This window comes from Thamnophis sirtalis, unplaced genomic scaffold (genome assembly GCF_051295495.1).
Source record: "Thamnophis sirtalis isolate CommonGarterSnake01/CBP01778 unplaced genomic scaffold, rThaSir2_p1.2 scaffold_2, whole genome shotgun sequence".
Classification (NCBI taxonomy): domain Eukaryota; kingdom Metazoa; phylum Chordata; class Lepidosauria; order Squamata; family Natricidae; genus Thamnophis; species Thamnophis sirtalis.
Window position 1 is genome coordinate 173,900,302 of NW_028261382.1, and position 26,015 is coordinate 173,926,316.

The 26,015-nt window shown below is 42.2% G+C and overlaps 3 protein-coding genes across 3 annotated transcripts in view; 2 read left to right on the forward strand and 1 right to left on the reverse strand.

Annotated features, from left to right (window-relative positions):
- The window catches only part of ECI2 (enoyl-CoA delta isomerase 2), a 20,994-nt gene extending 20,031 nt beyond the window's left edge, over nucleotides 1–963 (forward strand). The window contains exon 10 of the mRNA XM_087707516.1: nucleotides 698–963. Within this exon, the coding sequence (XP_087563642.1) occupies nucleotides 698–853 (156 nt within the window). The 3' untranslated portion in view covers nucleotides 854–963. The remainder of the gene's footprint in view (nucleotides 1–697) is intronic.
- Nucleotides 710–10,411, reverse strand: LOC148049281 (testis expressed protein 56-like). Its single transcript, XM_087703591.1, has 3 exons — nucleotides 10,141–10,411; nucleotides 4,859–5,039; nucleotides 710–1,227 (listed from the first exon to the last, which is right to left on the reverse strand). Exons 1-3 carry the CDS (start codon nucleotides 10,409–10,411, stop codon nucleotides 978–980), a joined length of 702 nt encoding a protein of 233 aa, XP_087559717.1. The 3' UTR covers nucleotides 710–977.
- Nucleotides 10,412–13,736: 3,325 nt separating this feature from the next.
- FAM217A (family with sequence similarity 217 member A) lies at nucleotides 13,737–26,015 on the forward strand. The gene is made up of 4 exons (XM_087703592.1): nucleotides 13,737–13,909; nucleotides 17,695–17,803; nucleotides 23,717–23,796; nucleotides 25,110–26,015. The coding sequence occupies exons 1-4, from the start codon at nucleotides 13,737–13,739 to the stop codon at nucleotides 25,939–25,941; spliced, it is 1,194 nt and encodes a 397-aa protein (XP_087559718.1). The 3' UTR covers nucleotides 25,942–26,015.

A 26,015-nucleotide genomic window follows, 5' to 3' on the forward strand; every position in this document is an offset into this window, starting at 1 on the left:
CTGGGGGAAGCTGATTCCAAAGAGTCGGAGCAGCCACAGAGAAGGCTCTCCTCCGGGGGCCCGCCAGCCGACACTGTCTGGCTGACGGCATCCGAAGGAGGCCCAATCTGTGGGATCTTATCGGCCGCTGGGAGGTATGTGGCAGTAGGCGGTCTCGAAGGTACGCTGGTCCTGAGCCATGTAGGGCTTTAAAGGTAACAACCAACACCTTGAATTGCATCCGGAGACCAATTGGTAGCCAGTGCAGCTCGCGGAGGACAGGTGTAACGTGGGTGCACTTCGGTGCACCCAATATCGCTCGTGCGGCCGCATTCTGGACTAGCTGTAGTCTCCGAACACTTTTCAAGGATAGCCCCATGTAGAGCGCTTATGAAACAACACCCAGGTTTGTTGTTGTTGTTGTTGTTATATAGTGCATTTAATTTTAAGTAAATTTGTTATCCAGACCTATTCTTGCCCAAGAAAGCATTATATCATAGAAATTTGGGGGATAAGTACATAATTATTTCCTTGGGATTGTTTTGGGTTTGGAAGTTAGCTGAGGGGAAAATGATTGAGCAGAAAGAAGGCAGAGGGCAGGCCCTGATGTTGTGCTCTATATAAATTCTCTCCTTGATTCTCAGTTAGCAATACCAGCCAGATGGGCTTGCTGCGGTCCATATTAATCAGATGTTGCTTATTTCTTTTACCTCTCCAGAGTCTGGCAGTCTCCAAGCAGCTAATAAGGAACATGGAAAAAGAGAAGCTGTACGAAGTTAATTCTCAGGAATGTGAATGTCTCGTGGAAAGATGGCTGTCCGAAGAATGCATGAATGCCATAATGAGCTTCTTGCAGAAAAAATCGAAGCTCTAGCCTCTTAACCCATCGTGCAAAAATAAATGGCTGTGAGTTGTTTCTGTTTCCCTTACTGCAAAAGCTGTCATTAAATGAATACCTTGGATTCGTATCCAGATGGTCCCTTCCTTCTGCCTAGAGCTCAGCTTTCTTTGTCTTTTAGAATTTTGTATTTTGACATGAATTTATGGCGCCAAAAGCACTGGAGATGCCTGTTCGGGCCATGAGGCGGGAAAGCACTCACGGCTTTGCAGGCCGAGTGAATTTCTTTGAACGTGACAATGGCTGTTTGCCTTCCGCAAGGGATGAGGGTTTCAATGTCACCGAAATTTCCAAGTTCTTGAAGAGCTGATTGCTGGTCATATTGAAATGACATGGTCTTCGGGATCCATCTATTGTGGAGAAAGGGGGAAAACAAAACAAAATAATGACACTACGGTACCTGTATTAGAAAAAAGATGATCAAATATCTGTTTTCAAATGCATACAACAAGGATTAATAGCAATAGCAATAGCAGTTAGACTTATATACCGCTTCATAGGGCTTTCAGCCCTCTCTAAGCGGTTTACAGAGTCAGCATATCGCCCCCCAACAACAATCCGGGTCCTCATTTTACCCACCTCGGAAGGATGGAAGGCTGAGTCAACCTTGAGCTGGTGAGATTTGAACAGCCGAACTGCAGAACTGCAGTAGCCTGCAGTGCTGCACTCTAACCACTGCGCCACCTCGCCATACTTTACCACTTCATTCATAGAGCCGAGGTGGCGCAGTGGTTAAATGCAGCACTGCAGGCTACTTCAGCTGACTGCTAGTTCTGCAGTTCGGCTGTTCAAATCTCACCGGCTCAGGCTTGACTCAGCCTTCCATCCTTCCGAGGTGGGTGAAATGAGGACCCGGATTGTTGTTGGGGGCGATATGCTGACTCTGTAAACCGCTTAGAGAGGGCTGAAAGCCCTATGAAGCGGTATATAAGTCTAACTGCTATTGCTATTCATTATTCTCTGATGTATTTTGCACAGTTTTTAACAATGGTAAATATGCCATTGAATAGAGTTTTAAAAAAAAAACTATCGCGGACACATAATGACATTCAGATTTTATTCAGGAAAATGTCTCCCCTAAAATGTTCAGGGAACCCTGAAGGGTTTTTTTTCCCACGGTGACCTCGTTAACAGTAAAAGCTGAAGATGACGTGAGAAGAGAAGGCCTCAACAAGGTTGTCATTGACTAAGAACAAGTATGAATGTATGATCAAGACTGAGATCACATGCAGAAAAAAGGAAGGAAGGACTCTTTCTACACGCAGTATTTTCCTGGTGAAAAATTTCATTTATTCTGTTATTGTTTCCCTTACTCACATTAATGCCTTAACTCAGGTTTCTGGGAGAAAGTGCTGCTTGGAACAAGAGGCAGCTTAACCTAAGAGGCCATATTGTTGCTGAGAGATCTATGTTAATAGTAAGGTGTTGTGACACAGCAGGAGCTGTTGGAGCTGCCATCAGACTCCGACAGCGAGAGGCCTTATGAGTCGGCCCTGGAAGATGTGGAGGAACCTGGACAGGGTTCCGACTCCAAGCAGGGCGCAGAGAGGCTGGTTGGCCACCAGGAGGCACCTGAGCCTTGGACCAGTGGGGAGGAGGCAAGGGAGAGTGAGCAGGAAGCCAGTAGTGAGTTGTTCCTGGATGCACGCCATCGAAGAGCTACAAGGCGTCAGGAACAATTACACAATTACAGGAGGTGATTGCACTCAGCTGGTGGTCATTAGGCTCCTCTCCAGACTATAAAAAGGCTACTTGTGCACACGCCCTCTTTGCAGAAGTCAACACAGAATCGAATGTCGGAGAACATTGTATGAGCTTGGCAGGCTGGATTGTTGCCAAGCCTTATCTGTGTTTATTGCTGCCCAAGCTTGTCTGTGCTGCATTGCCGTCAAGGACCTGTGTTTGTCTGTTAATTAAATGCCGTAATTTATCTCTGGCTCGGAGTGTGCTTTGGTGTGGAACAAGGGGGGTCAGAACAGTAAGGTAAGTATTAAAGGGGTGAATACCAGGCATTGCTTCTCCCTAGAGTGCACAGCCTTTCTTCCCCCCAAACCTACAAAGTATTGTTGTGAGCTGCAGGAAACGACTTGAAGAGCTGAGACTTTGCGATTCCAAGACAGACTATTTCTGTGGGAAGGAGGGAGACTATTGGACAACTTCCTTTTTTTAATAGCGAGCATAATTGCAAAGTTCTGACATACAATTCTGTTTTACTAACTACTTTTTTGGGGGGAAATTATACTGTATATGTAATGAATCTTTTATTAAATAAAGGAGTCTTTTTATTAAAATGCCCCATTAAAATAAACAATGCTCTTCTTGTTTTTGACCTGTTTGTATATATCTTAGTAATGTTATTATCCAAAATATTCATTCCATTCCACATTCCTACTACTGTTGTCATCACACCAATTCCCCAAACTATTCATCCTGCAAAGAAATGAAATTATTTTTTTAGCTTTATCCGATAACCATTTGTTCATCTTTCTAGGCTTGGTTGTGAATATAGTTATATCTTCTCAAGATATCACAGTCACTATACTTCTATATTAACTGGGAACTTAGGAAGAATTTGAAACATCTGTATCACACATTTGGTCCTGTTGTAGCCCAGCAGGAGCCATTGGAGCTGCCACCAGACTCCGACAGCGAGGGGCCCTATGAGTCGGCTCTGGAGGATGTGGAGGACGCTGGACAGGGTTCTGACTCTGAGCAGGGCGCAGAGAGACTGGTTGGCCACCAGGAGGCGCCTGAGCCTTGGACCAGTGGGGAGGAGACAAGGGAGAGTGAGCTGGAAGCCAGCAGTGAGTTGTTCCTGGATGCCCAGCACCGAAGAGCTAATAGGCGTCAGGAACAGTTGCGCAGTTACAGGAGGTAATTGCACTCAGCTGGTGGTAATTAGGCTCCTCTCAAGACTATAAAAGGAATGATTGTGCACACGCTCATTGATTTTTTTTCATCTTCTAATTAGGTTTTTCATTTTGTTTTAAGGTCTGTTTTTGCTGTTTTCCCATATTTTGTTAATTAGTTACGTTATTGAACTGTTTTAAACCAGGTTGCCCAAAGTCGCAAACGTTAATGGGCATTTATAGAAATTGGATGATAAATAAATGAATCCAACCACAATTTCAACTTGACATTTAGATCCACCCAAATCCAAAAATGTTAGGAATTCTTGGGAACCATCAAGAGACACATAAAGTTAAATATCACGTATGCACCATTTTAAAGATAAAACCAAAAGTTAAAAAAAAGTCAATTGTCCTTAACAACCAGTACCCAATTAAACAAAAAAATATCCCAGATAATAAAAGTAGAAACTGCTTTAAAGAAGGAAATTTCAAGGAAGAATCTACACACTAATTAACCAAGGCTGTCAGGGAAAGCCACTACATGTAATCAATCAGCAAATTTTACTTTACTATGAACTGGTGGTGTTATTTAGCGGGTAATGAAAGGCGGCATGAAAACAGTCAATAGCAATAGCAGTTAGACTTATATACCGCTTCATAGGGCTTTCAGCCCTCTCTAAGCGGTTTACAGAGTCAGCATATTGCCCCCACAATCTGGGTCCTCATTTCACTCACCTCGGAAGGATGGAAGGCTGAGTCAACCTTGAGCAGGTGAGATTAGAACCGCTGAACTGCAGATAACAGTCAGCTGAAATGGCCTGCAGTACTGCACCCTAACCACTGCGCCACCTCGGCTCTCAAACTCAGAGAAACACCACAAACACAACAGTTCAACACTGAGCTGTACATAAATATTCTCCACTTTTGTCATACTGCGTTTTGTAGAGGTTAGTAAATTCTGCTCCTCTAATATTGCTTGGTATTAGGAAAGAAATTGTCCACGTAGAAAAATAATAAGGGATTTTGGAGCAACAGTTGACAAAAGAAACTTAAGAGAAAAAGAACAATGGAGACTGAATGGAAAGTAGGAGAAGCAATGATTAAAAATAATTGTTTATTTGTAGCTCACCTTACAATGATAGTTGCTAGCGGCATATCTTGTCTATAGACTCCGAAAGGTCTCGGCTGCTTGGCAATGTGGTTAGAAACCCTCCTTTTTGTTAGGGGCACGTGACTTGGCGGTGGTGAACAATATGCCTCTTTAGGTATCAAATTCATCGAGAAATTGTCAAAGTAGGAAGCCTTATAACCTGAAGAGAAGGGGAGAATTGACTGCAATTTAAAATGTATTGATGGTTTGGTACGGTTTCCCTTGAAACTATGCCTTTGTTGGTCATGTCTGGAATAGCTGGGTCACCATTTGACTGGATACGGTAACATGTTCTGTTCTCGTCCCACACCAACACACACTCCGAGCCAAAGATAAGTTACGGCATTTAATTAACAGACAGACAGGTCCTTGGCAGCAAACCAGCACAGATAAGCCCTGGCAGCAATCCAGCCTGCCAAGCTCACAATAATGTTCTCCGACATTAGTTCCTGCGTTGACTTCTGCAAAAGGTGTGTGTGCACAAACAGTCCTTTTATAGTCTGGAGAGGAGCCTAATGACCACCAGCTGAGTGCAATTACCTCCTGTAACTTCGCAACTGTTCCTGACGCCTATTAGCTCTTCAATGGCGTGCATCCAGGAACAACTCACTGCTGGCATCCGGATCACTCTCCCTTGTCTCCTCCCCACTGGTCCAAGGCTCAGGCGCCTCCTGGTGGCCAACCAGCCTCTCTGTGCCCTGCTCGGAGTCGGAACCCTGTCCAGGGTCCTCCACATCCTCCAGAGCCGACTCAGAGGGCCCCTCGCTATCGGAGTCTGGTGGCAGCTCCAACGGCTCCTGCTGGGCCACAACAATGTTCTATATGGGGCTGCCCTTGGAGGCAATCCGAAAGCTATCACTGGCATAACCCAGGAAGTTTAGCTGACTTAAGTGCTGGCACATCAACCCCCACCAGCACAGGATAACTTCTATTCTGAAATTGCTGTATTGCTCACCAGTCAGCTTCCAGGTTCAATTCAAAGCGCTAGTCATCCCTTTTAAGACTTACAGAGCATAACTCCAGTTACACCAGACTCAGAATTTACACACCTAGTTTATTCATTACAGAATGGCCTGTTGACAATCCCTCCACTTCTCCAGGTACATCAGGTGTGAACAAGAGGAAAGTCCTCCCAGCAGTAGCCTCCTAATTTATGGGATTATCAGCATCTAGACGTACAACACCTACATTTCTACTCTTTGGAAAATAAGTTACTTTTTTATAAATGGTGACTTTTGCTCAAATTAGCAATAGCAACAGCAGTTAGACTTATATACCGCTTCATAGGGCTTTCAGCCCTCTCTAAGCGGTTTACAGAGTCAGCATATCACCCCCAACAACAATCCGGGTCCTCATTTTACCCACCTCGGAAGGATGGAAGGCTGAGTCAACCCTGAGCCGGTGAGATTTGAACTGCCGAACTGCAGATAACAGTCAGCTGAAGTGGCTGCAGTACAGCACTCTAACCACTGCGCCACCTCGGCTCTTAAATTGAAAATGGGTGTCTTGATTTTTTTAAAAGAAGAAGGATTATTTTTTTTTTGTATTGAACGTTTAATTGGCTGATGTGGTATTGACTGCTTAGGGTAAAGGGCAGAAAGGAAGGGAGGTGCCATTACATTTAATTGTACGATAGCTTTTTATTATACACTAAAGTTGAATTGGAAACCGACCCATATTTTAACCTGCATTTAACAAAACTTAAATTTTTTAATTTATAAATAACATTTATAACTCTCAAACCTGGAAAAGGATTGTGGCAATGTGCAATTTTGATTCTTCAATTTAAAAAAAGCCCAACTTCCTCAGTTATTTTTACTAGGTATATGTACTGACTTTACAGTGGTAGAGACTAACTTGATTCTGCACCTAATAACGGCAGCAAGACTGTTGGTGGCACAATACTGGAAGAAGGAAGACTTGCCTACAATCCAAGAATGGACATTGAAAGTCACAAACTTAGCCAAGATGGCTAAAATATCGGCATATCTTAAAGATCACTCAAATGAGAGATATAAACGAGACTGGAAAAAATGGATTGACTATATACAAAATAAATACGGGACCAAGAAATTCCAGTTAGCCTATGCTTAAGATCAGAAATGATTTAAATTGTTTAAAGTTAGTTCAGCAAGAAGAAGCTAAGATCAATGTAGAGATGTCATTAATTTCTTTATTTCTTTTTTCTCAATAGATTTTAGACTGTGTTTGTTAAAAATCCGTACCGTGTTCTGGGAAGTCGGGGGGGGGGGGGAGGAGGGTGGGTAGGGGGGGGGAGGGAGGGAGGGGCACACACACACAAAAATTGTACTTCGATGTTTTAATGATTGACGAACGATGAAATATTTGTGTTTTAAAAGAAATAAAACCTTTGAAAATAAAAAACAAACCAACTCAATATCATTTGCTGTTGGTTTTCCCAATTCCACTTTCAATCTAATTTCAAATATTTTCTTTCTATTTCTGCTGTTACATTTTTTTTAAAAAAATATATATCTTAATTATCTTTTCTTCCAAAGCACTGAATTGGATTTTCCAGTTGGGCACTCCTTGCAAGCTCTCCTTGCAAGAGGAGATTAATTTTATTGAAATATAATCCTTTCTTCACACATTGTTTTTCGTCTGCACATTAGCTTTTTAAAAGTAGGTATAACTTTTTCCGACTGCAGTTATTTAAGAAGTTAGGAGTCAAATAAACTCAATGCAATCACTATCTCAGAATCCGCTTTTAGCAGTTAGACTTATATACTGCTTCATAGGGCTTTCAGCCCTCTCTAAGCAGTTTACAGAGTCAGCATATCGCCCCAACAATCTGGGTCCTCATTTTACCCACCTCGGAAGGATGGAAGGCTGAGTCAACCCTGAGCCGGTGAGATTAGAACCGCTGAGCTGCAGATAACAGTCAGCTGAAGTGGCCTGCAGTACTGCACCCTAACCACTGCGCCACCTCGGCTTTTGTCGGGTCACCGTGGGAGAGATAGTGCCCCTATGGTAGTCTCCATCCCATTGAATTACATCAACATTGTACCCCTCCCAATATATAAATAGCAATAGCACTTAGACTTACATACCACTTCACAGTCCTTTACATCCCTCTCTAAGCGGTTTACAGAGTCAGCATATTGCCCCCCAACAATCTGGGTCCTCATTTTACGACCTTGGAAGGCCGACTCAACCTTGAGCTGAAGCTGAGCTACCACTTTGCAGATATTTTGGGAACAAAGCAGTTTTAAGAATTTGGATCCATTTGACTGGTTGTGGCATTTATGCTTACCTTCAGTTTAACTCTAGATGTTGCGTTTTTATTGTGATGTTTTCTGTTTTTATTCGCTGCTGTTGCACCACAGAGAATCCTCCAGGTTTGTTTTAGATTCCATTAAATAATTTTTTTTTTAAAAAAAATAAACTTTGTACCTGTTAAGATTTTCTAGCTCACCCGTTCCCTATCCCAAGAAGCAAATACGTTCACGGAGGGTCAGTCTCATTAAAATTGAGGAATTGCAATCTGTAAAAATATCTGCAACCATATTTTCATATAGAAATATTCTCTAAAATGAGTTGTTCGCCGCCCTGAGTCCCTCCCGGAGAAGGGCGGCTTACAAATAAACTAATCTGAATCTGAAAAAGATAAACTAATCTGAATATATATAGAGAGAAGGAGCTTGTGGCTTAGTGGTTAACACATCTGCCTAAGATGCAATACAGCACAAGTTCTAATCCCAGTAAGGGTATGGCTAGCTGATGAGAGCTAAATAGCTTGAAATAGATCTATACTAGTCTCCCTTTATTTATTTATCAGCACAAATACAACACAAATGTAACACAGGTAACAGTAAAAATATTGGGTTTCTGTCTGGATGGTCTCTTGTGACGAGCCGATAGACAGAGAATGGAAGCAGTAAAACTTCCTCCCATATTTGGGCATACCAGGGGTTATGACTCTAAAATACATACCTATTTCCCTGGCTCAGCTGATAAGGAGAAGGACCTTGTGGCTTAGTGGTTAACACATCTGCCTAAGATGCAATACAACACAGGTTCTAATCCCAGTAAGGGTATGGCTAGCTGATGAGAACTAAATAGCTTGAAATAGATCTATACTAGTCTCCCTTTATTTATTTATTATATATACTTAAAGTCACAACCCCTGGTATGCCCAAGTATGGGAGGAAGGTCACACTTCCACTCTCTGTCATTAGGCTCGTCACAAGAGACCATCCAGACAGAAACCCAATATTTTTTACTGTTGCCTTTTTGTTACATTTGCTATATTTATGCTGATAAATAAATAAAGGGAGACTAGTATAGATCTATTTCAAGCTATTTAGCTCTCATCAGCTAGCCATACCCAATTTGGGAATCGAACCTGTGCTCTATTGCCTCCCAGGCAGGGAGTTAACCATTTGAGCTACAGAGAACGACTCTGTAGAACGACTCTATACTTTACTGTAGAACGACTCTATACTTTAAGTATATACCTCCCACCCTGGCTGGCTGATAAGGAGTCGTTCTCTGTAGCTCAAATGGTTAACTCCCTGCCTGGGAGGCAATAGAGCACAGGTTCGATTCCCAAATTGGGTATGGCTAGCTGATGAGAGCTAAATAGCTTGAAATAGATCTATACTAGTCTCCCTTTATTTATTTATCAGCATAAATATAGCATATATATATATATATATATATATATATATATATATATATATATATATATATATATATATATATATATATATATATATATATATATATATATGTTTTTGTTTGTGCTGATAAATAAATAAAGGAAGACTAGTATAGATCTATTTCAAGCTATTTAGCTCTCATCAGCTAGCCATATCCTTACTGGGATTCGAACCTGTGCTCTGTTGCCTCCCAGGCAGGGAGTTAACCATTTGAGCTACAGAGAACGACTCCTTTTATCAGCCAGCCAGGGTGGGAGGTATATACTTAAAGTCACAACCCCTGGTATGCCCAAGTGTGGGAGGAAGGTCACACTTCCACTCTCTGTCATTAGGCTCGTCACAAGAGACCATCCAGACAGAAACCCAATATTTTTACTGTTACCTGTGTTACATTTGTGTTGTATTTGTGCTGATAAATAAATAAAGGGAGACTAGTATAGATCTATTTCAAGCTATTTAGCTCTCATCAGCTAGCCATACCCTTACTGGGATTAGAACCTGTGCTGTATTGCATCTTAGGCAGATGTGTTAACCATAAGCAACAGATATATAATGTCTGTGTGTGTGATAAGAACTTACACTTCTTTTGATCTTCACATGCATTTTGAAGCAATATATCTCTCAGTGGATCAGGCAAATTGTTGTGAAGAATAGAAAGCTTTAGGAATACTTCGTTCATCTCATCCATCTTATCACAGCGCTTCACCTTCTGAGACTTGACCAGTGATGGTAAGTTCAGACTGGATTTTGTCACAGGTTTGATCCTTGAAAGAAAGCTTCCTTTCTTTCCTGTTCGTTGTTTTGTGGGAGGTCGTGGGAAGTGAAGACATGATATTTTCCCCAAAAACATTCTGAAAAGTACTGGTATTTTTTTGTTCTTTTTAAGGAAAGGAGTTGTTATCCATACAGAACACAGTGGCCTTCTGATTTTCTCTACCTATCAAGCAAACTCTCTCTATATTGGTGGTGAAAAGCCATTTTTCCTGCCCCTATCGCTATGCAAACCGAGTGTCATCACAGCAATGTGATGTCACGGGCAATAATGAGAGACAGAAACTATACTATCAAAATGTATTTAATGGCGCTGCCGACTTGAGATGATTAACTGGATTTGCAAGAATGAGGAGGACGTCTCAAAGAGTAAGTACGATCAAATGAATAAGCCTATTAATTCGGAGAGGATTAGCTGTACTCCCAGGCCCCCATCCTGTTTGAAGTTAAATTAAATTCCTCCAGTGAGATGTATCATCCAAATTAAGACCTTTCCTTTCCATAACCATAGAGAAATTCTACAATGTCTCCATAAAAAATAGGGCCTTGTTTGGAATTGTGCAGCTACCTCATTTTTTAGTTAACACATGCATACATACATATTTGTTGTGGCCCAGCAGGAGCTGTTGGAGCTGCCACCAGACTCCGACAGCGAGGGGCCCTATGAGTCGGCTCTGGAGGATGTGGAGGACCCTGGACAGGGTTCCTACTCCGAGCAGGGCGCAGAGAGGCTGGTTGGCCACCAGGAGGCGCCTGAGCCTTGGACCAGTGGGGAGGAGACAAGGGAGAGTGATCTGGACGCCAACAGTGAGTTGTTCCTGGATGCACGCCATCGAAGAGCTACAATTACACAATTACAGGAGGTAATACAGCCTTAGCAATAGCAGTTTGACTTATATACCGCTTCATAGGGCTTTCAGCCCTCTCTAAGTGGTTTACAGAATCAGCATATTGCCCCCAACAGTCTGGGTCCTCATTTCACCCACCTTGGAAGGATGGAAGGCTGAGTCAACCTTGAGCCGGTGAGATTTGAACTGCCGAACTGCAGTTGGCAGTCAGCTGAAGTGGCCTGCAGTACTGCACTCTAACCACTGCGCCACTCGGCTCTTGGAGGTTTTTACATATCTCTGTCCAAGATCTTCCATTTGCCCTATGTAAGAAGGGAAAGATATTATTAGACGTATTCAACATCACTCAGCAAATTGTTCCCAAAGATCTTTTTGTATTATCACAACTATTTTGCATTACAACAATCTATGCAGTAGCACAAAACATCTAGGAACAGAATCAAGCGTACAATACTTAAAACGTGTTTCGAACTCTGACCGACTATAACAAAAGTCGGGATTTCAAAAAGTCACCTCTGCTAAATCGCAGATTCCATAAAATATTCCGCAAAGTCTTCATTTTGGTTTTGTAGGAAGTTTATCACCCAGGGCCTCTCCCAGAAAAAAATGAAATATCCTAGGAAATATTGAAAAGGCGGAATATTTCTCTGGATGTGAAAAAGGAAGAAACATGTTTTAAAAGACAGAATAGCTGCCTGTAGCTTCCTGCCCATCCCCACTTTGTCAATGAGCCATCAAAACCTGAGCTAGTCCACTTTACATAATAAAGAGTTCTCCCGTTCCGAAAACCCCAAACAGAATCAGAATACAAGCTCAAGATCAAAGGCCAGAGGGGGCATAAAACCAGGGACTCAGCTTCTCTTCCTTCCTTTCTCTTCTTCACCAACATTGAAGCATATGATCACCTTTTCGTTCAGGGCTCAAGCCACGTGTTCCTGTCCACCATTAAAACCATCTTTCCAAGCAGCCTCCATGTCTCCAGTGTCTTTTTCCCCACTTGGAGCCGAACCCAGAAGGACGTTTCTTCCAACAGTTTAAAAAAACAAGGGGGTTGGGAGGAGAGGGGGGATAAAAATGTTGCACAGCTGTATATATTGTGATTGGACAGAAGGATTGATATTAAGTAGGCTAATTGTCAATAGTTGTGACTAGCTGTATATAATGTTAATGTATAGTCACTCCGACTTCGCGGTATTGCATTGTTTTGATGAACGAAATGTCCTTCTGGGTTCAGCTCCAAGTGGGGGAAAAGACACTGGAGACATGGAGGCTGCTTGGAAAGATGGTTTATTGGTGGACAGGACCACAAGGCTTGAGCCCTGAACAGAAAAGGGGATCACATGCTTCAATGTTGGTGGAGAAGAAGAGAAGGGCCGAGGGAGGGGCTTGCTAGGCTTTTTATAACCTGTTCAGTCCCACCTCTCTGTTTCCTGTTCCTGTGTAAGAAATGTATTCTGATTGGTTGTCAGACTCCCATGGGGCCATGCAGGGGCAACTCTCTGGGCTGTGTTTTGAATCCAGGTTTGGTTGAGTTCTCAGGTGCCATGTGGTCAGTTGGGGCCAATATTATCATGCTTTCCTGTAGCTGAAGTGGAGAAGTCTTTATTATGTAAAGTGGATTAGCCTGGCCTGCTCAATGGCCCAATGACAATGTGGGGATGGGCAGGAAGCTACAGGCAACTATTCTGTCTTTTAAAACATTTTTTCTTTCTTTTCACATCCAGAGAAATATTCTGCCTTTTCAATATTTCCTAGTATACTTTATTTTTCTGGGAGAGGGCTGGGTGATAAACTTCCCACAGTTTTAAATGTAAAAATAATAAAAATGTATTAAGTAGGCTAATTGTGACTAGCTGTATATAATGTGAATGTACAGTCACTCCGACTTCGCGGTGCTGCATTGTTTCAAATGTAAAAATAATAAAAAAAATATTGGGGGGAAAAAGTTACAATTTCAAAAAGTCACCTCTGCTAAATCGCAGATTCCATAAAATATCCCGCAAACTCTTCATTTTGGTTTAAAGAAACAAGGGGGGTTGGGAGGAGAGGGGAATAAAAACGTTGCACGGCTTCAGGAAAGAAGAGCAGGAGCTGATCTGCTGTAGGAAAAAGCAAGCAAGCATTGGCCAACATCTCCAACTCCAAAGATTATGGCACAGATTTTAACCAGAGTGCAGTCTTCCTTCCCCGCCAAGCGCAACCAGGCTCCTCCCGAGCTGAAGCCGCCTATCAAGCCCTCGCAACGGATGATCTCTCTCCACCGCACAATCCCCATAACCGCGTCAGGGAACCCCGCTACCCTTGCCTTCATTATGACCCAGCTAACCAGGCGAAGGGAGCATCGCACACCCGCCAGAGCAGGGCCGAGAGTCCTCCTTTCCTCTCCAGAAAGAGAGCGCAACTGGATGCGCCCCAATCAGGGTTTGGGAAGGGAGCGAGCGAGCGAGCGGGGCGCGGGGGAAAAGCGGCGCCAGGGGAAAAAGAAAGAAGCCGACGCCCTAGAGGAAACCCCCGAAGGTCCCGGCTAAGGCTGCGGCGGGGACTCGGCTTATTCCCATGGCGAGCAGCGGCCCTCCGCGCGCCCTGAAGGCCGAGGCGGAGGCGCAAGGCGCAAAGCCCAAATTGCGCTCCGCCGCCGCCTCCTCCTGCCCCAGCATGTACCCGTCGAGCGGGCGCTCCGCTTCTCCTCCCAGGAAAGAAACGCCGCGAAGTTTCACAAACTTCCCAGGGTAGGGAATCCCCGACACCCCCCAACAAAATGCCCCCCCAAAACAGCGCCCTTGGAGCGATCAGCGCTCCCCAAAAAGAGAGTTGCTCCTGCCTGCCTCATGGCCAGGTCGGGCCGCCCTTGGCTTAAGCGCTTGCCCCTCCCTAGTCTCAAGTTTTATTTATTGTTTACACTTTAAAATTTAATGTTTTTCTCTACATCCCATGATAGCATTAGGTAGTTAGGTTAGTCATATAGTAGTCTATTGCTAGTTGGTTTAAACCTGAGTTATTGTGATTTTGTTATTTGGGGTTTTATTCTATCAAATCTGGGTTTAAATAGATTAATACCTTAAATAGGTAAAAAATTTAATCAAAACTAGCTAATAAAATTAGGTAGTTAGGTTAGTAATATAGTAGTCTATTGCTAGTTGGTTTAAACCAGAGTTATTGTGATTTTATTATTTGGGGGTTTTATTCTATCGAATCTGGGTTTAAATAGATTAATACCTTAAATAGGTAAAAATTTAATCAAAACTAGCTAATAAAATTAGGTAGTTAGGTTAGTAATATAGTAGTCTATTGCTAGTTGGTTTAAACCTGAGTTATTGTGATTTTATTATTTGGGGTTTTATTCTATCAAATCTGGGTTTAAATAGATTAATACCTTAAATAGGTAAAAATTTAATCAAAACTAGCTAATAAAATTAGGTAGTTAGGTTAGTAATATAGTAGTCTATTGCTAGTTGGTTTAAACCTGAGTTATTGTGATTTTATTATTTGGGGTTTTATTCTATCAAATCTGGGTTTAAATAGATTAATACCTTAAATAGGTAAAAATTTAATCAAAACTAGCTAATAAAATTAGGTAGTTAGGTTAGTCATATAGTAGTCTATTGCTAGTTGGTTTAAACCTGAGTTATTGTGTTTTTATTATTTGGGGTTTTATTCTATCGAATCTGGGTTTAAATAGATTAATACCTTAAATAGGTTAAAATGTAATCAAAACTAGCTAATAAAATTAGGTAGTTAGGTTAGTAATATAGTAGTCTATTGCTAGTTGGTTTAAACCTGAGTTATTGTGTTTTTGTTATTTGGGGTTTTATTCTATCGAATCTGGGTTTAAATAGATTAATACCTTAAATAGGTTAAAATGTAATCAAAACTAGCTAATAAAATGTGGGTTTTTTCCCCCTTGAGTTTTTTTTGTTGAGAATCCAGGTTTATTTAAGCATGATTAACTGGTTAAAAATAAGTTAGTCTAAACTGTATAGTGATTTCTTTATTATATTTTGTGTGTTATGTGTGTAGAATCCAGGTTTTTTTGAGCATGAAAATTGGGTTTTTTTTTAGGAAGCTCGGCTGAAAATTGGGGTTTTTTAGGAAGCTCGGCTGAAAATTGGGGTTTTTTAGGAAGCTTTGCTGAAAATCGGGGTTTTTTAGGAAGCTCGGCTGAAAATTGGGTTTTTTTTAGGAAGCTCGGCTGAAAATCGGGGTTTTTTAAGAAGCTCAGCTGAAAATCGGGGTTTTTTTTAGGAAGCTCAGCTGAAAATTGAGGTTTTTTTAGGAACCTCTCCTGGCAAATTTGACTTGGAAAAGGGCAACATGTGTGGGAATTGAAAGTGTTCTGGCTTGAAAGGCGAATTCAGCCGCTGCCTTGACATGACAAACTGACATTTCATTGTTGTGTGTCTAAGGACTATTTTCTTCAAACATTGTGCAGTCAAGCACAGGTGTTAGGAGGAAGAGGTTTAATCTCAGCTCCTCCATACTATACTGCCCACTTTCATGTTTTTACATGTGGCGTGCATATTTTTTACATATGGCGTGCATATTTTTACATGTGGCATGCATGTAAACTTTAAGATTGCAGGTAGATAGTCAAACATAAAGGGGAATGTAAAAAAGTATTTTGGTGAGAAAGTATACGTAATCCTAATCTACTGCTCTTTCATAATTTGTGTTTTAAAAATAGTCACAGAGATATTATAAAATTAAAGGTTTACCTTTCCACCCGATAGATAACCTAGTGCTTTCTTGAAAGAATAGAAGAGTCTCATTTCTAACAAGCATGCAAATATAAAGGATTATAATCCCAAACATCTGGGGCTGCTGATTTATTATCCTGGTATTTCTCATGCCATATTATCCTTTCTTTTCTAATTCTGCCTTTTCCGGTCAGTATGACCACTGCAATCTAATTTTCTGAATTAATTCATTCCTAAATACAATATAATCTTTTTTTTTCACCCTTTCAGGAAGCCAAGAAAAATCAAGTAGGGTTTGTACTTTTATGGCATCTCATTACCGATGCTTCTTTTGTCTACCATACACACAATATCTTGTCTTTTATTCCCAATTCGTTCCTAAGCAAGTATACTATCTCTTTTAAGCAGTTTTGGGAGAAAGGAACAGCCTATCTTTGCAGAAGTCATTCTGTTTCAGGGTTACAATTTTCCAATCCTTTAATGCGCTTTCAACAAAGTTCAATTCTTACCATAATGTCCAATGTGACTATTAGTATTATATGGAAAACAATTAACCAAATGTTCCATTTTGGACAGCATGGATAGTGGATCCAATAGTGGATCCTCTCCCACTATTTTGGATTCATTTTTAAGATTATTATTTGTTTGCTTCATTTAAGTTTCTTAGAGCCCAGGTACTCATCCATCACACCACCTAAATACACCATTGCCCCTAAGAACAAACACTATGCTTCTTTCTCTCTCTCCAAAATAACTTCCAGACTTTGATAATCCTTTAGAAATGTTCTTTTAGTTCTTGAAACCTGATTTTCTCCAATGCTCTGCTGAAATCCAGAACCTGCCAAGGTTTTGTGTGCTTCCTGAAGAAGGGTGATTTATGTCTCAGAGGGCTAAAGTAAGGAATATTTTGTTTTTTAGGGGAGGAAACCCCAAACCTTCCAATTTTGCCTTTTCTTTCCTCTGATCTTACTTCAAACAACTGTTCTTACTGTTGTTTTCCTGACTATAATTTCTGTACATCCTCTTACTACTCCAGGGGGCTTTTTAAATTTAACTTTGCATGTTTAAAACTTGTAAAATATAATTTGACGCTGTCCTATATTAACAGTGACCTCAAGACTGGACTACTGCAATGCGCTCTACATGGGGCAGCCTTTGAAGAGTATTCGGAGACTTCAGCTGGTCCAGAATGCGGCCGTGCGAGCGATTGTGGGCGCACCTCGGTACACCCACGTTACACCTATCCTCCGCAAGCTGCACTGGCTACCGATCGGTCTCCGGATACGCTTCAAAGTGCTAGTCGTAACTTATAAAGCCCTTCATGGTATTGGACCTGGGTACTTTAGAGACCGCCTGCTGCCAATTACCTCCCAAAGACCCGTCAGATCTCACAGGGTCGGCCTCCTCCGGGTTCCGTCCACCAGCCAATGCCATCTGGCTACTACCCGGGGGAGGGCCTTCTCTGTGGCAGCTCCGGCCCTTTGGAACAAACTCCCCGCAGAGATTCAGACCCTCACCTCTCTCCAGGCCTTCCGGAAAGCCGTCAAAACCTGGCTGCGCCGGCAGGCCTGGGGGTGATGGGTTCCCCTCCCCTCTCGACCTGTGTGGTTGTGTGATTTTTGTGTATTTTAATTATGTGTACTGTGTTTATGTCCCATTCCCCCCTGAGTTGTTCACCGCCCTGAGTCCCTCCTGGAGAAGGGCGGCATACAAATAAACCCAATACAAATACAAATACAAACAGTATATTATTATATTCTTTACTTGTTCGTCCTGATGTGCATATTATTGTGTCTTTCCTGACTCTCATCTACGTATAGGCTGGGTGAAAAAAGCAAGGTTGAGAAACTTGTCAATTTGAAGGAAAAAAAAGAAGCCATTCCTGGAATTTACGGGACAACTCTGCCAATCAGCACCTTCTCTCACCAGGTACGTCAATCTCTTAGTTCTACCACAAAACCGCGGAGGACAAAATCGCGGTCGACGAAAGCGCGTATGTGACGTCATCACAGTGCGACGAAAAAGATCGAAAAATGTAAAAATAAAGCTAAAACCTTCCCCCAACCCCCCCAAACCTAACCCTAAACCTAAACCTAACCCTTAACGTAACGAAAAACCTAACGCTAACCCTTAACCTAACGCTAAACGTAACGCTAACGCTCTAACCCTAACCCTAACCCTAAACCTAAACCTAACCCTTACCTTTATGTGAATCGGCTTGCTGTAATTTAATTTTTATTTCAATTTTTCGATCTTTTTCGTTCGCGTTGTGATGACGTCACATACGCGATTTCGTCGACCGCGCTTTTGTGGAACGCGCTTTTGACGGGTCACGAATCTCTTAGTAAATTAATCTATTCTTTTATGCAGAACCCGTTCAATACCATATCTGCTGTTTAACGATAAATGGATGGTTTGTCATATAATCGGAGCTATAGAAAGATGTTTCAGAGCACATGGGAACTGAGTTCCATGTTCTTAGCACGGAGGTTGCTATAAGATTATTAAAAGAGTTTAATAATGTTTGCCCTTACCTTGTAAAATGTGCTTGTAAGAGTGCCTGCAAAAGAGTAAACATTACCTTTATTTATATATATTATTTTTTAAATTTCTTAACATAAAGAATATCTGCGTTTGAACGCACCTCCTGTGGCAAGCTTACCTTCTGGTGAATGAAATTTCTTTTCAGGAGAACAGTCAGTTTCCAGACCATAGACATGTGATTCCTTTGTAAAAGATCTCACCATAAAGGCATGTTTCATTCTCCCTCCATCTCTTGCTTTGTGGAGCTGTCGGCAGCTTCGGCAGCCTAGGGGGCTGGCTCTTAATCGCGAGGAAAAGGGGGTTTCCCCTGTTTCCCCAGAGACTTTGCGGGTGTCTCTGGGTTCACAGGGCTTTCCCCTACCTCCCACTGTCTCTTCGGGACAGCTTGGGTCTGATTATGACCGTCCAAATGACTAGGATTCGACAGCTAATCTGGAGTGACCAGAAAAAGCTGCAGTGTTGCTGTGACGCGTAGCTCCTCCCCAATGGATCACGTTTTGCCAGAAGTCTCCGCTAAGACCTGTCCGTCTTCTCGGGTGGCCTTTCATGGCATAGCTCATGGCTTCGTTGAGCTACGCAAGCCCCTTTGCCAAGACAAGGCAGTAATCCATGAAGGGCCCACGTCCTAAAATAATGTTGCTATTTTACTTTCCTGAAATGCCGTCTCGAATTTACCGTTTAACGCTTTTCAGAGTGCGTCATAGCTATTGTGGCAGTGTTTAATTTATAAGAGTAACAAACGCCAGGATAACTCTGGATGGCATATGGTAGAACCATTATTACCAAAATAATACAAGTAAAAAATGTACAGTTCATTTATATGCAGTTACCAAAACTAAACGTGAGTTTAATTGCAGGAATCACGTATCTGTGGTCTGGAAACTGACTGTTCTCCTGAAAAGAAATTTCATTCACCAGAAGGTAAGCTTGCCACAGGAGGTGCGTTCAAACGCAGATTATTCTTTATGTTAAGAAATTTAAAAAATAATATAGATATATATTGGCTGATAAGGAGTCGAGCTCTGTAGCTCAGTGGTTAACACATCTGCCTAAGAAGCAATACAGCACAGGTTCGATTCCCAGTAAGGGTATGGCTAGCTGGTGAGAGCTAAATAGCTTGAAATAGATCCATACTAGTCTCCCTTTATTTATTTATCAGCACAAATATAACATACATACATACATACATATATAAATGGTCTCTAGTTATTCGGGTTTTCTCCCGCGTAAAATTGGAGATGTCTTGGGCAAGACATCTCCAGTTTTATGCGGGAGAAAACCTGAATAACTAGAGACCTACATACTAACACCCGCGAAAACCTCAGAAAACATATATATATATATATATAAATAAATAAAGGTAACTTTTACTCTTTTGCAGGTAGTCTTACAAGCATATTTTACAAGGTAAGGGCAAAAATTATTAAACTCCTTTAATAATGTTATAGCAACCTGTGCTAAATTGACATTTTTATTTTAAAGGAAGTATTGCATACATTATTCAGGTACGAGTTGACTTCCATGTTCTCTAAACTAGTAGTCTCCAACCTTGGCAACTTTAAGACTTGTGGACTTCAACTCCCAGAGTTCCAAAGCTTTGCTGGCTGAGGAACTCTGGGAATTGAAGTCCACGAGTCTTAAAGTTGCCAAGGTTGGAGACCACTCCTCTAAATCATTTTTTTTGCAAATTCTGATTTAGGACTGTTGGTTAATTAAATCTTCTTACCAGGTTTTCCATCCCGTCTCCTACATGCTGCTGCTCAGTTGCTTTGACCAGAGGCCAGCTTCTTCTGCAGCCATGTTGCCATGCTGCCTCCCCGATGCCGATTCAGAGAGCAAATCTCCAATCTATGAGCGGGACCTGTTGCACTCCCTCTGGGTCTGATGAGAAGATGCCCCTTCTCCGCCCCCACACTCCCCACAGGGAGGTTCTGATCCAAAAGGATCTCGGCATTGGTTTGTCAGACAGAATTCATGTGAGGCTCTTCAGAGCCCACACCGCCTCTTCTGTCCAGCTGAAGAACTTGCGGTTGGTTCACCAACAAATGCGCGTTTGACAAAAGCACGCTGACGAAACCGCGGCGAGAAAACCACGAGTTCTAAAGCGCGCCAACGAATGAGCGCAGAAGCGCGCTGACAACAGCGCGCCAACAAAAACGCGCCTTCAACAAACAAGTAATAACCGCAAGTTCTAAACCTAACCCTAAACCTAACCTTGAACCTAACCCTTACCTTAACTGAAATCGCGCTTTTGTGGGCGCGTTGTTGTTGGCGCGTGTATGACATTGCGGTTTTCTCGCCGCAGTTTCGCAGCGCGCTTTTGTTGTGCGCGCATTTGTCGGGTCACGCTTGCGGTCGACTCCCAGCCTGCTTTCTCTTATTGGCTCCCAAGAGCCACATGTCAATTCTCTCTTTTAGTGAATCTAATATTTTAATTGCCCCCTTTGTCCTTTTGAGCCCAACTGTTTTAAAAGTCTGGGAAATTCCAAAGAGATGGGAGGAGGATGGAGACAGACAGACACTAAGAGTCCAATATATTTTAAACCTCTGTGTGCCTCTTCCCCCAATCCTGTTTGGACGTTAGAGCAAAGGGGAAAATGAAAGACGCAAATTTATTTTTATCCTAATTTCTAGCCAGCTGGCAAGGAATCACATTGGACACCAATCAAAACATTCTGTGTTTGGAACCTTCTGCTTTAGAGATAGGATTACTTTAGTATTGGTAGCAAGGTTATATTAAGCTGTTTTAACAGTAGCAATAGCAATAGCAGTTAGACTTATATACCGCTTCATAGGCTTTCAGCCCTCTCTGAGCGGTTTACAGAGTCAGCATATTGCCCCCAACAACAATCCAGGTCCTCATTTTACCCACCTCGGAAGGATGGAAGGCTGAGTCAACCTTGAACCGGTGAGATTTGAACCACCGAACTGCAGATAGCAGTCAGCTGAATTGGCCTGCAGTACTGCACCCTAACCACTGCGCCACCTCGGCTCTTAGTAAATAGACAATCATTGTAGTTTGCATGCAAGTCCAACAATTTCAGCAACAATTGTTACGCTGAACCCACACAAATATTTTCTTGTTTCTTCATTTATGCTTTTTTTTTAAAAAAAAAATATAGCACAGCTTTAACCATCATTAAACTAGTCTCTGAATTCCACGCAATGAATCCTTAGGACTTTTCACTTAAGTATTTTTCTTAGATCTAACTGTAATTTTTGGAGGGCTCTAACCTTGCTGGCTTTTCATAAGGCTGAAAAGATCTGGTTTTGGGGTCCTGAGTGTGGGGTCCTGATTGTGATACTTTCCTTGGCCTCTGTCTATTTTAGGTTTTGTATTTGTAGTGGGAATTGTTTTTAACTTACTGTAATGTTGTTCATCTCCTGGATCACTTGTTGAGATGGGAAGCTGTACAAATTGATCAAGCAAACAAGGAATATTTTATTTATTTATCTTTATTCATCTTTACCTTAAATATATATCTCCAACTTATCTCCCTAGGAGAAGTGGTGAACCTGAAATTTTAATACTAGTCCGAAGCCCGTTTTGTAACCACCAGAGCTTTCTCTGACTATCACGGTTGAAAATTAATGGCAGTGTCGTGCTATTCTGACTCAAAAATCTAAATACCTAGAATCAGTCTTAAAAATAGTTTAAATATGGCTTTTTTTAAAAAAAAGGATTTTCTGAAAATCTCTCATCCAAAACTGGGAGAACAAATGGAATATCCTTGTCCCACTTGTATTTTTATCGTGTCTCCCACGAGACACCGTGGGTTTCTCCACGGTTCGGTTGGAACGGGGCCGGCGGCGTCCTCGTGCATGCGCGCGGTGCACGCATGCGTACTAGCGTCTGCGTGACGCTCCAGCTGCTCCTGGACGATTGCGCAGGCACTGTATGCGTCCTGCGCATGCATGGAAGCGCAGAACTTGTCAAAACCGGGTAAGGACCGCGGGCGGGCGGGCGCGCCCTTCGCCGTTCCCGGAAGTTACTTACTTCCGGGTTCGGCGACCAACCGGTTCGCAGGGACCGCCGCGAACTGGTTGAAACCCACCCCTGCTCCCACCCATAAACATTGCTGTGATGTCAACTGGGATTCTTACCCATTCAGCATATAAACCTTCTGCCACATACCTCCCAACGGCCGATAAGATCTCACAGGATGGGCCTTCTCCGGGTGCCGTCGACCGAACAATGCCGGCTGGCGACTCCTTGGGGGAGGGCCTTCTCTGTAGCTGCACCGGCCCTGTGGAACGATCTACCCCCAGAGATTTGGACCCTTCCCACTCTCTCGGCCTTCCGAAAGGCCACTAAAACCTGGCTATTCCGGCAGGCCTGGGGCTGTTGACCTCATGAATGTGGTCCAGCCCCACCTATGTGCTGCTTTTTAATCTGTTTTCTCTTTCCCTATTTTTACTTTTTTATCTTTTAGTGTTTTATTTTGTAAGCCACCCGGAGTCCTTCGGGATTGGGAGGCATATCAATTCATTAAATTTACAATTTACAAACCAGCCTCTGTCAAAGTTGACCCCCTTCTTTTGAGATTTCCAGCAACCCACAACCATAAATCATAAAATAATTATAAAACAGCAGAGAAAAAGCAATTGACTAACTAAAATCTTGAAATGATGATTTTTAAATATAGGATTATTTGCCAAAAGTCCCGAAAGCCTTTATCCCCTTCTGAAAAACAGTTAAGAAGTGGGAAGAGATCTCTAAGACTTTCATACTTCCTCTTTGATTCTTATATGTGTCTCCATTTGTCTGTCATCTGTCTTAAGTCTTTCCAGAAAGATTATTTTATTGGACTCTGGAATCGCATACAATCATTTGAAAAAAGATGCACTGTGTTTTCTAAAAGGAAAACTCTCTTGGATTATCTCAAATTGCCGTAGGGGAAAATGAGGCAGAGAAACATTGGGAAGCTTTGATTTTTCTTTCAAGTAATTGTACAATATTTAAGCATAAGTTGCACATCTGTGGAATTTCTGAGCCCAACATGTGGAATTGTGTATAGGCTTGAGATGAAACACATAGCTCAAAATAGTCACTAAATTTTATAATGCATGTTTTGTTTGATAAATATTACAGTGACTCTGTTATTTTATAGGACCACTATAAAGTTGCAATTGAACAGTTGACAGCTTTTAACATATCAAAAAATTCTAGGATAGCACAGGTAGTATATGTTTTCAAATCTCTTTTCATAATACAATTTACTTACGCTTACATTTTAACGATTTTTTCCACGTTGCATACCAATCTTATTTTTGTTTAAACCATTTTGCATTTTTCAGCTGAATTCCAACAGCAACAAACAAGGGCAATTCCATTTATGGAACCACGTATCTAATCAAGGCAGTACTTCTGTCAGCAGGTAAAAATATATATATATATTGCTCATTCTGGAAAAAGAAATTAAATACAATAAGGGCACAAGCACTCAATATCTTCACTAATAAAACTGCCAAGCATTGAATTCCTTTTTAAAACACTCTTGGGAAATTATTTTTCTGGATGGATTAGTAGTGCAGTGTGGCAAAACTGGAACATGTGTGCATAGGCGTACAGGTGCGCGTGGCGGAGCTGGTGTGCGCATGCCTGGTTTTTGGCTGTTTTCAGGCCGTTTTTTGGGCCATTTTCAGGCCATTTCGGGGCTGTTTTTGAGAGTTGAAGCAGTAGAAAATGTGTTGTCATCCTGTAATGCTGAGAGACCTTATTTAAAAAAAGATGAAAAACCAGTTGTTCTCCGACCTGGATGTTCTTAAAGATGAGCACAACATTTTGCTGATAAAGTCACACAGATTTGCCAAGTCATGCTTTTTTTATGGGTGGGTGTCTGTTGTGGTGACTGGAGAAACATCCTGCCCTCTCATCTGAGAGTTCCTGATTTGTGAACTGTGATAAATAAAGTAGTTGAGGTGCCATATCTTTTCAGTCACGTGTATGCTTGATTCCTGCCCCTTCTGGGAAAAAATTAAGAAATAAGTGTTCTGACCCCCCTCGTCCCACACCAACACACACTCCGAGCCAAAGATAAGTTACGGCATTTAATTAACAGACAGACAAGTCCTTGGCAGCAAACTGGCACAGATAAGCCTTGGCAGCAATCCAACACAGATAAGCCGTGGCAGCAATCCAGCCTACCAAGCTCACAATAATGTTCTCCAACATTAGTTCCTGTGTTGACTTCTGCAAAAGGGTGTGTGAACAAGCAGTCCTTTTATAGTCTGGAGAGGAGCCTAATGACCACCAGCTGAGTGCAGTTACCTCTTGTACTTGCGTAACTGTTCCTGATGCCTAGTAGCTCTTCGGTGCTGGGCATCCAGGAACAACTCACTGCTGACGTCAGGAACACACTTCCTTGTCTCCTCCCCACTGGTCCAAGGCTCAGGCGCCTCCTGGAGGCCAACCAGCTTCTCTGCACCCTGCTCGGAGTCGGAATCCTGTCCAGGGTCCTCCACATCCTCCAGAGCCGACTCATAGGGCCCCTCGCTGTCGGAGTCTGGTGGCAGCTCCAACGGCTCCTGCTGGGCCACAACAGATAAGTGTAAACTCTTATTTCAGAGTATTCTATGTGGCACATCAGGGGCAACTGTAGTTTTTCATACAGATTTTGTGATGCCTTTTCATAACGATAACTGTGTAAGCGCAGTCTCAGCTTCTTCTTTTTTTCATTTTCTTTTTCAGAGACTTCAGTAAACTTGATGCAGAATTGCCATCTGGCTCCAGTGATGGTCTTATAAATGTAGGCACTCCTAATCCGGCGGGACATTCTTTTACGAAGCGATACCACCCTGTTTCTTATCCAGAAACTAAGAAGACCGCCTTCGAAAAGAACTGCAGAAAAGATGACGGAGACTGTCTCAAAAAGACCAATGAAGTCACCACTTCGGATTCTTACCTTGCTACGGATAGTAGCAGTGACGACATACATTCGGCAAGTAAATGGAAGCCGAAGAAAAGAAACGTTAACGCAGAAAACAAGCATTTAGTAGAAGAAAAGGAAGTGACTGAGACTGAGAAAAGAAATATAACTTTGCTGAAATATTTCAAAGATCTAAATCTTAACATAAAGACAGACCCTTTCGCGGACCAGGAAGATGCTCCCTCTTCGCTGGAAAATGACACGTTTCCTTACCCTGATTTCCTTCCTTCGCCCTATAATAATCTGGATTTAAAAAAATTCTCGTTATCCAAGTCTGACAGTTGGAAATCGTCTATCAGTCCACCGCTTAACGACTCCCTTGACAAAATTGTCTCGCGTCTTGTAGAAATGGAAAGGTTGCAGCACTTGACTATCTCGAGAGAAAAGAAGAGAGAGGCTGCTGCTGTAGTTGCGGCTACTAGCAGTCGTTCGATTCCTACCAAAGAGTTACACCAGTCGAAACCGCCAAGGCCCCTCGATTGCTTGTGTTGCCTGTTTAGGCCAGAAAAGGACGCTACAAAATGCACTTGCCCACACTGTCACGGTCACAAGAATTCTGCAACCTCTATACGTTCGTCCTCAAAGCCCTCGTGAGCATCAGGCAATAACGTTGCGGTTATTGCAAAGTGCAATATTGAATTAGTGCATCAGGATTCTGAGGAAGAGGG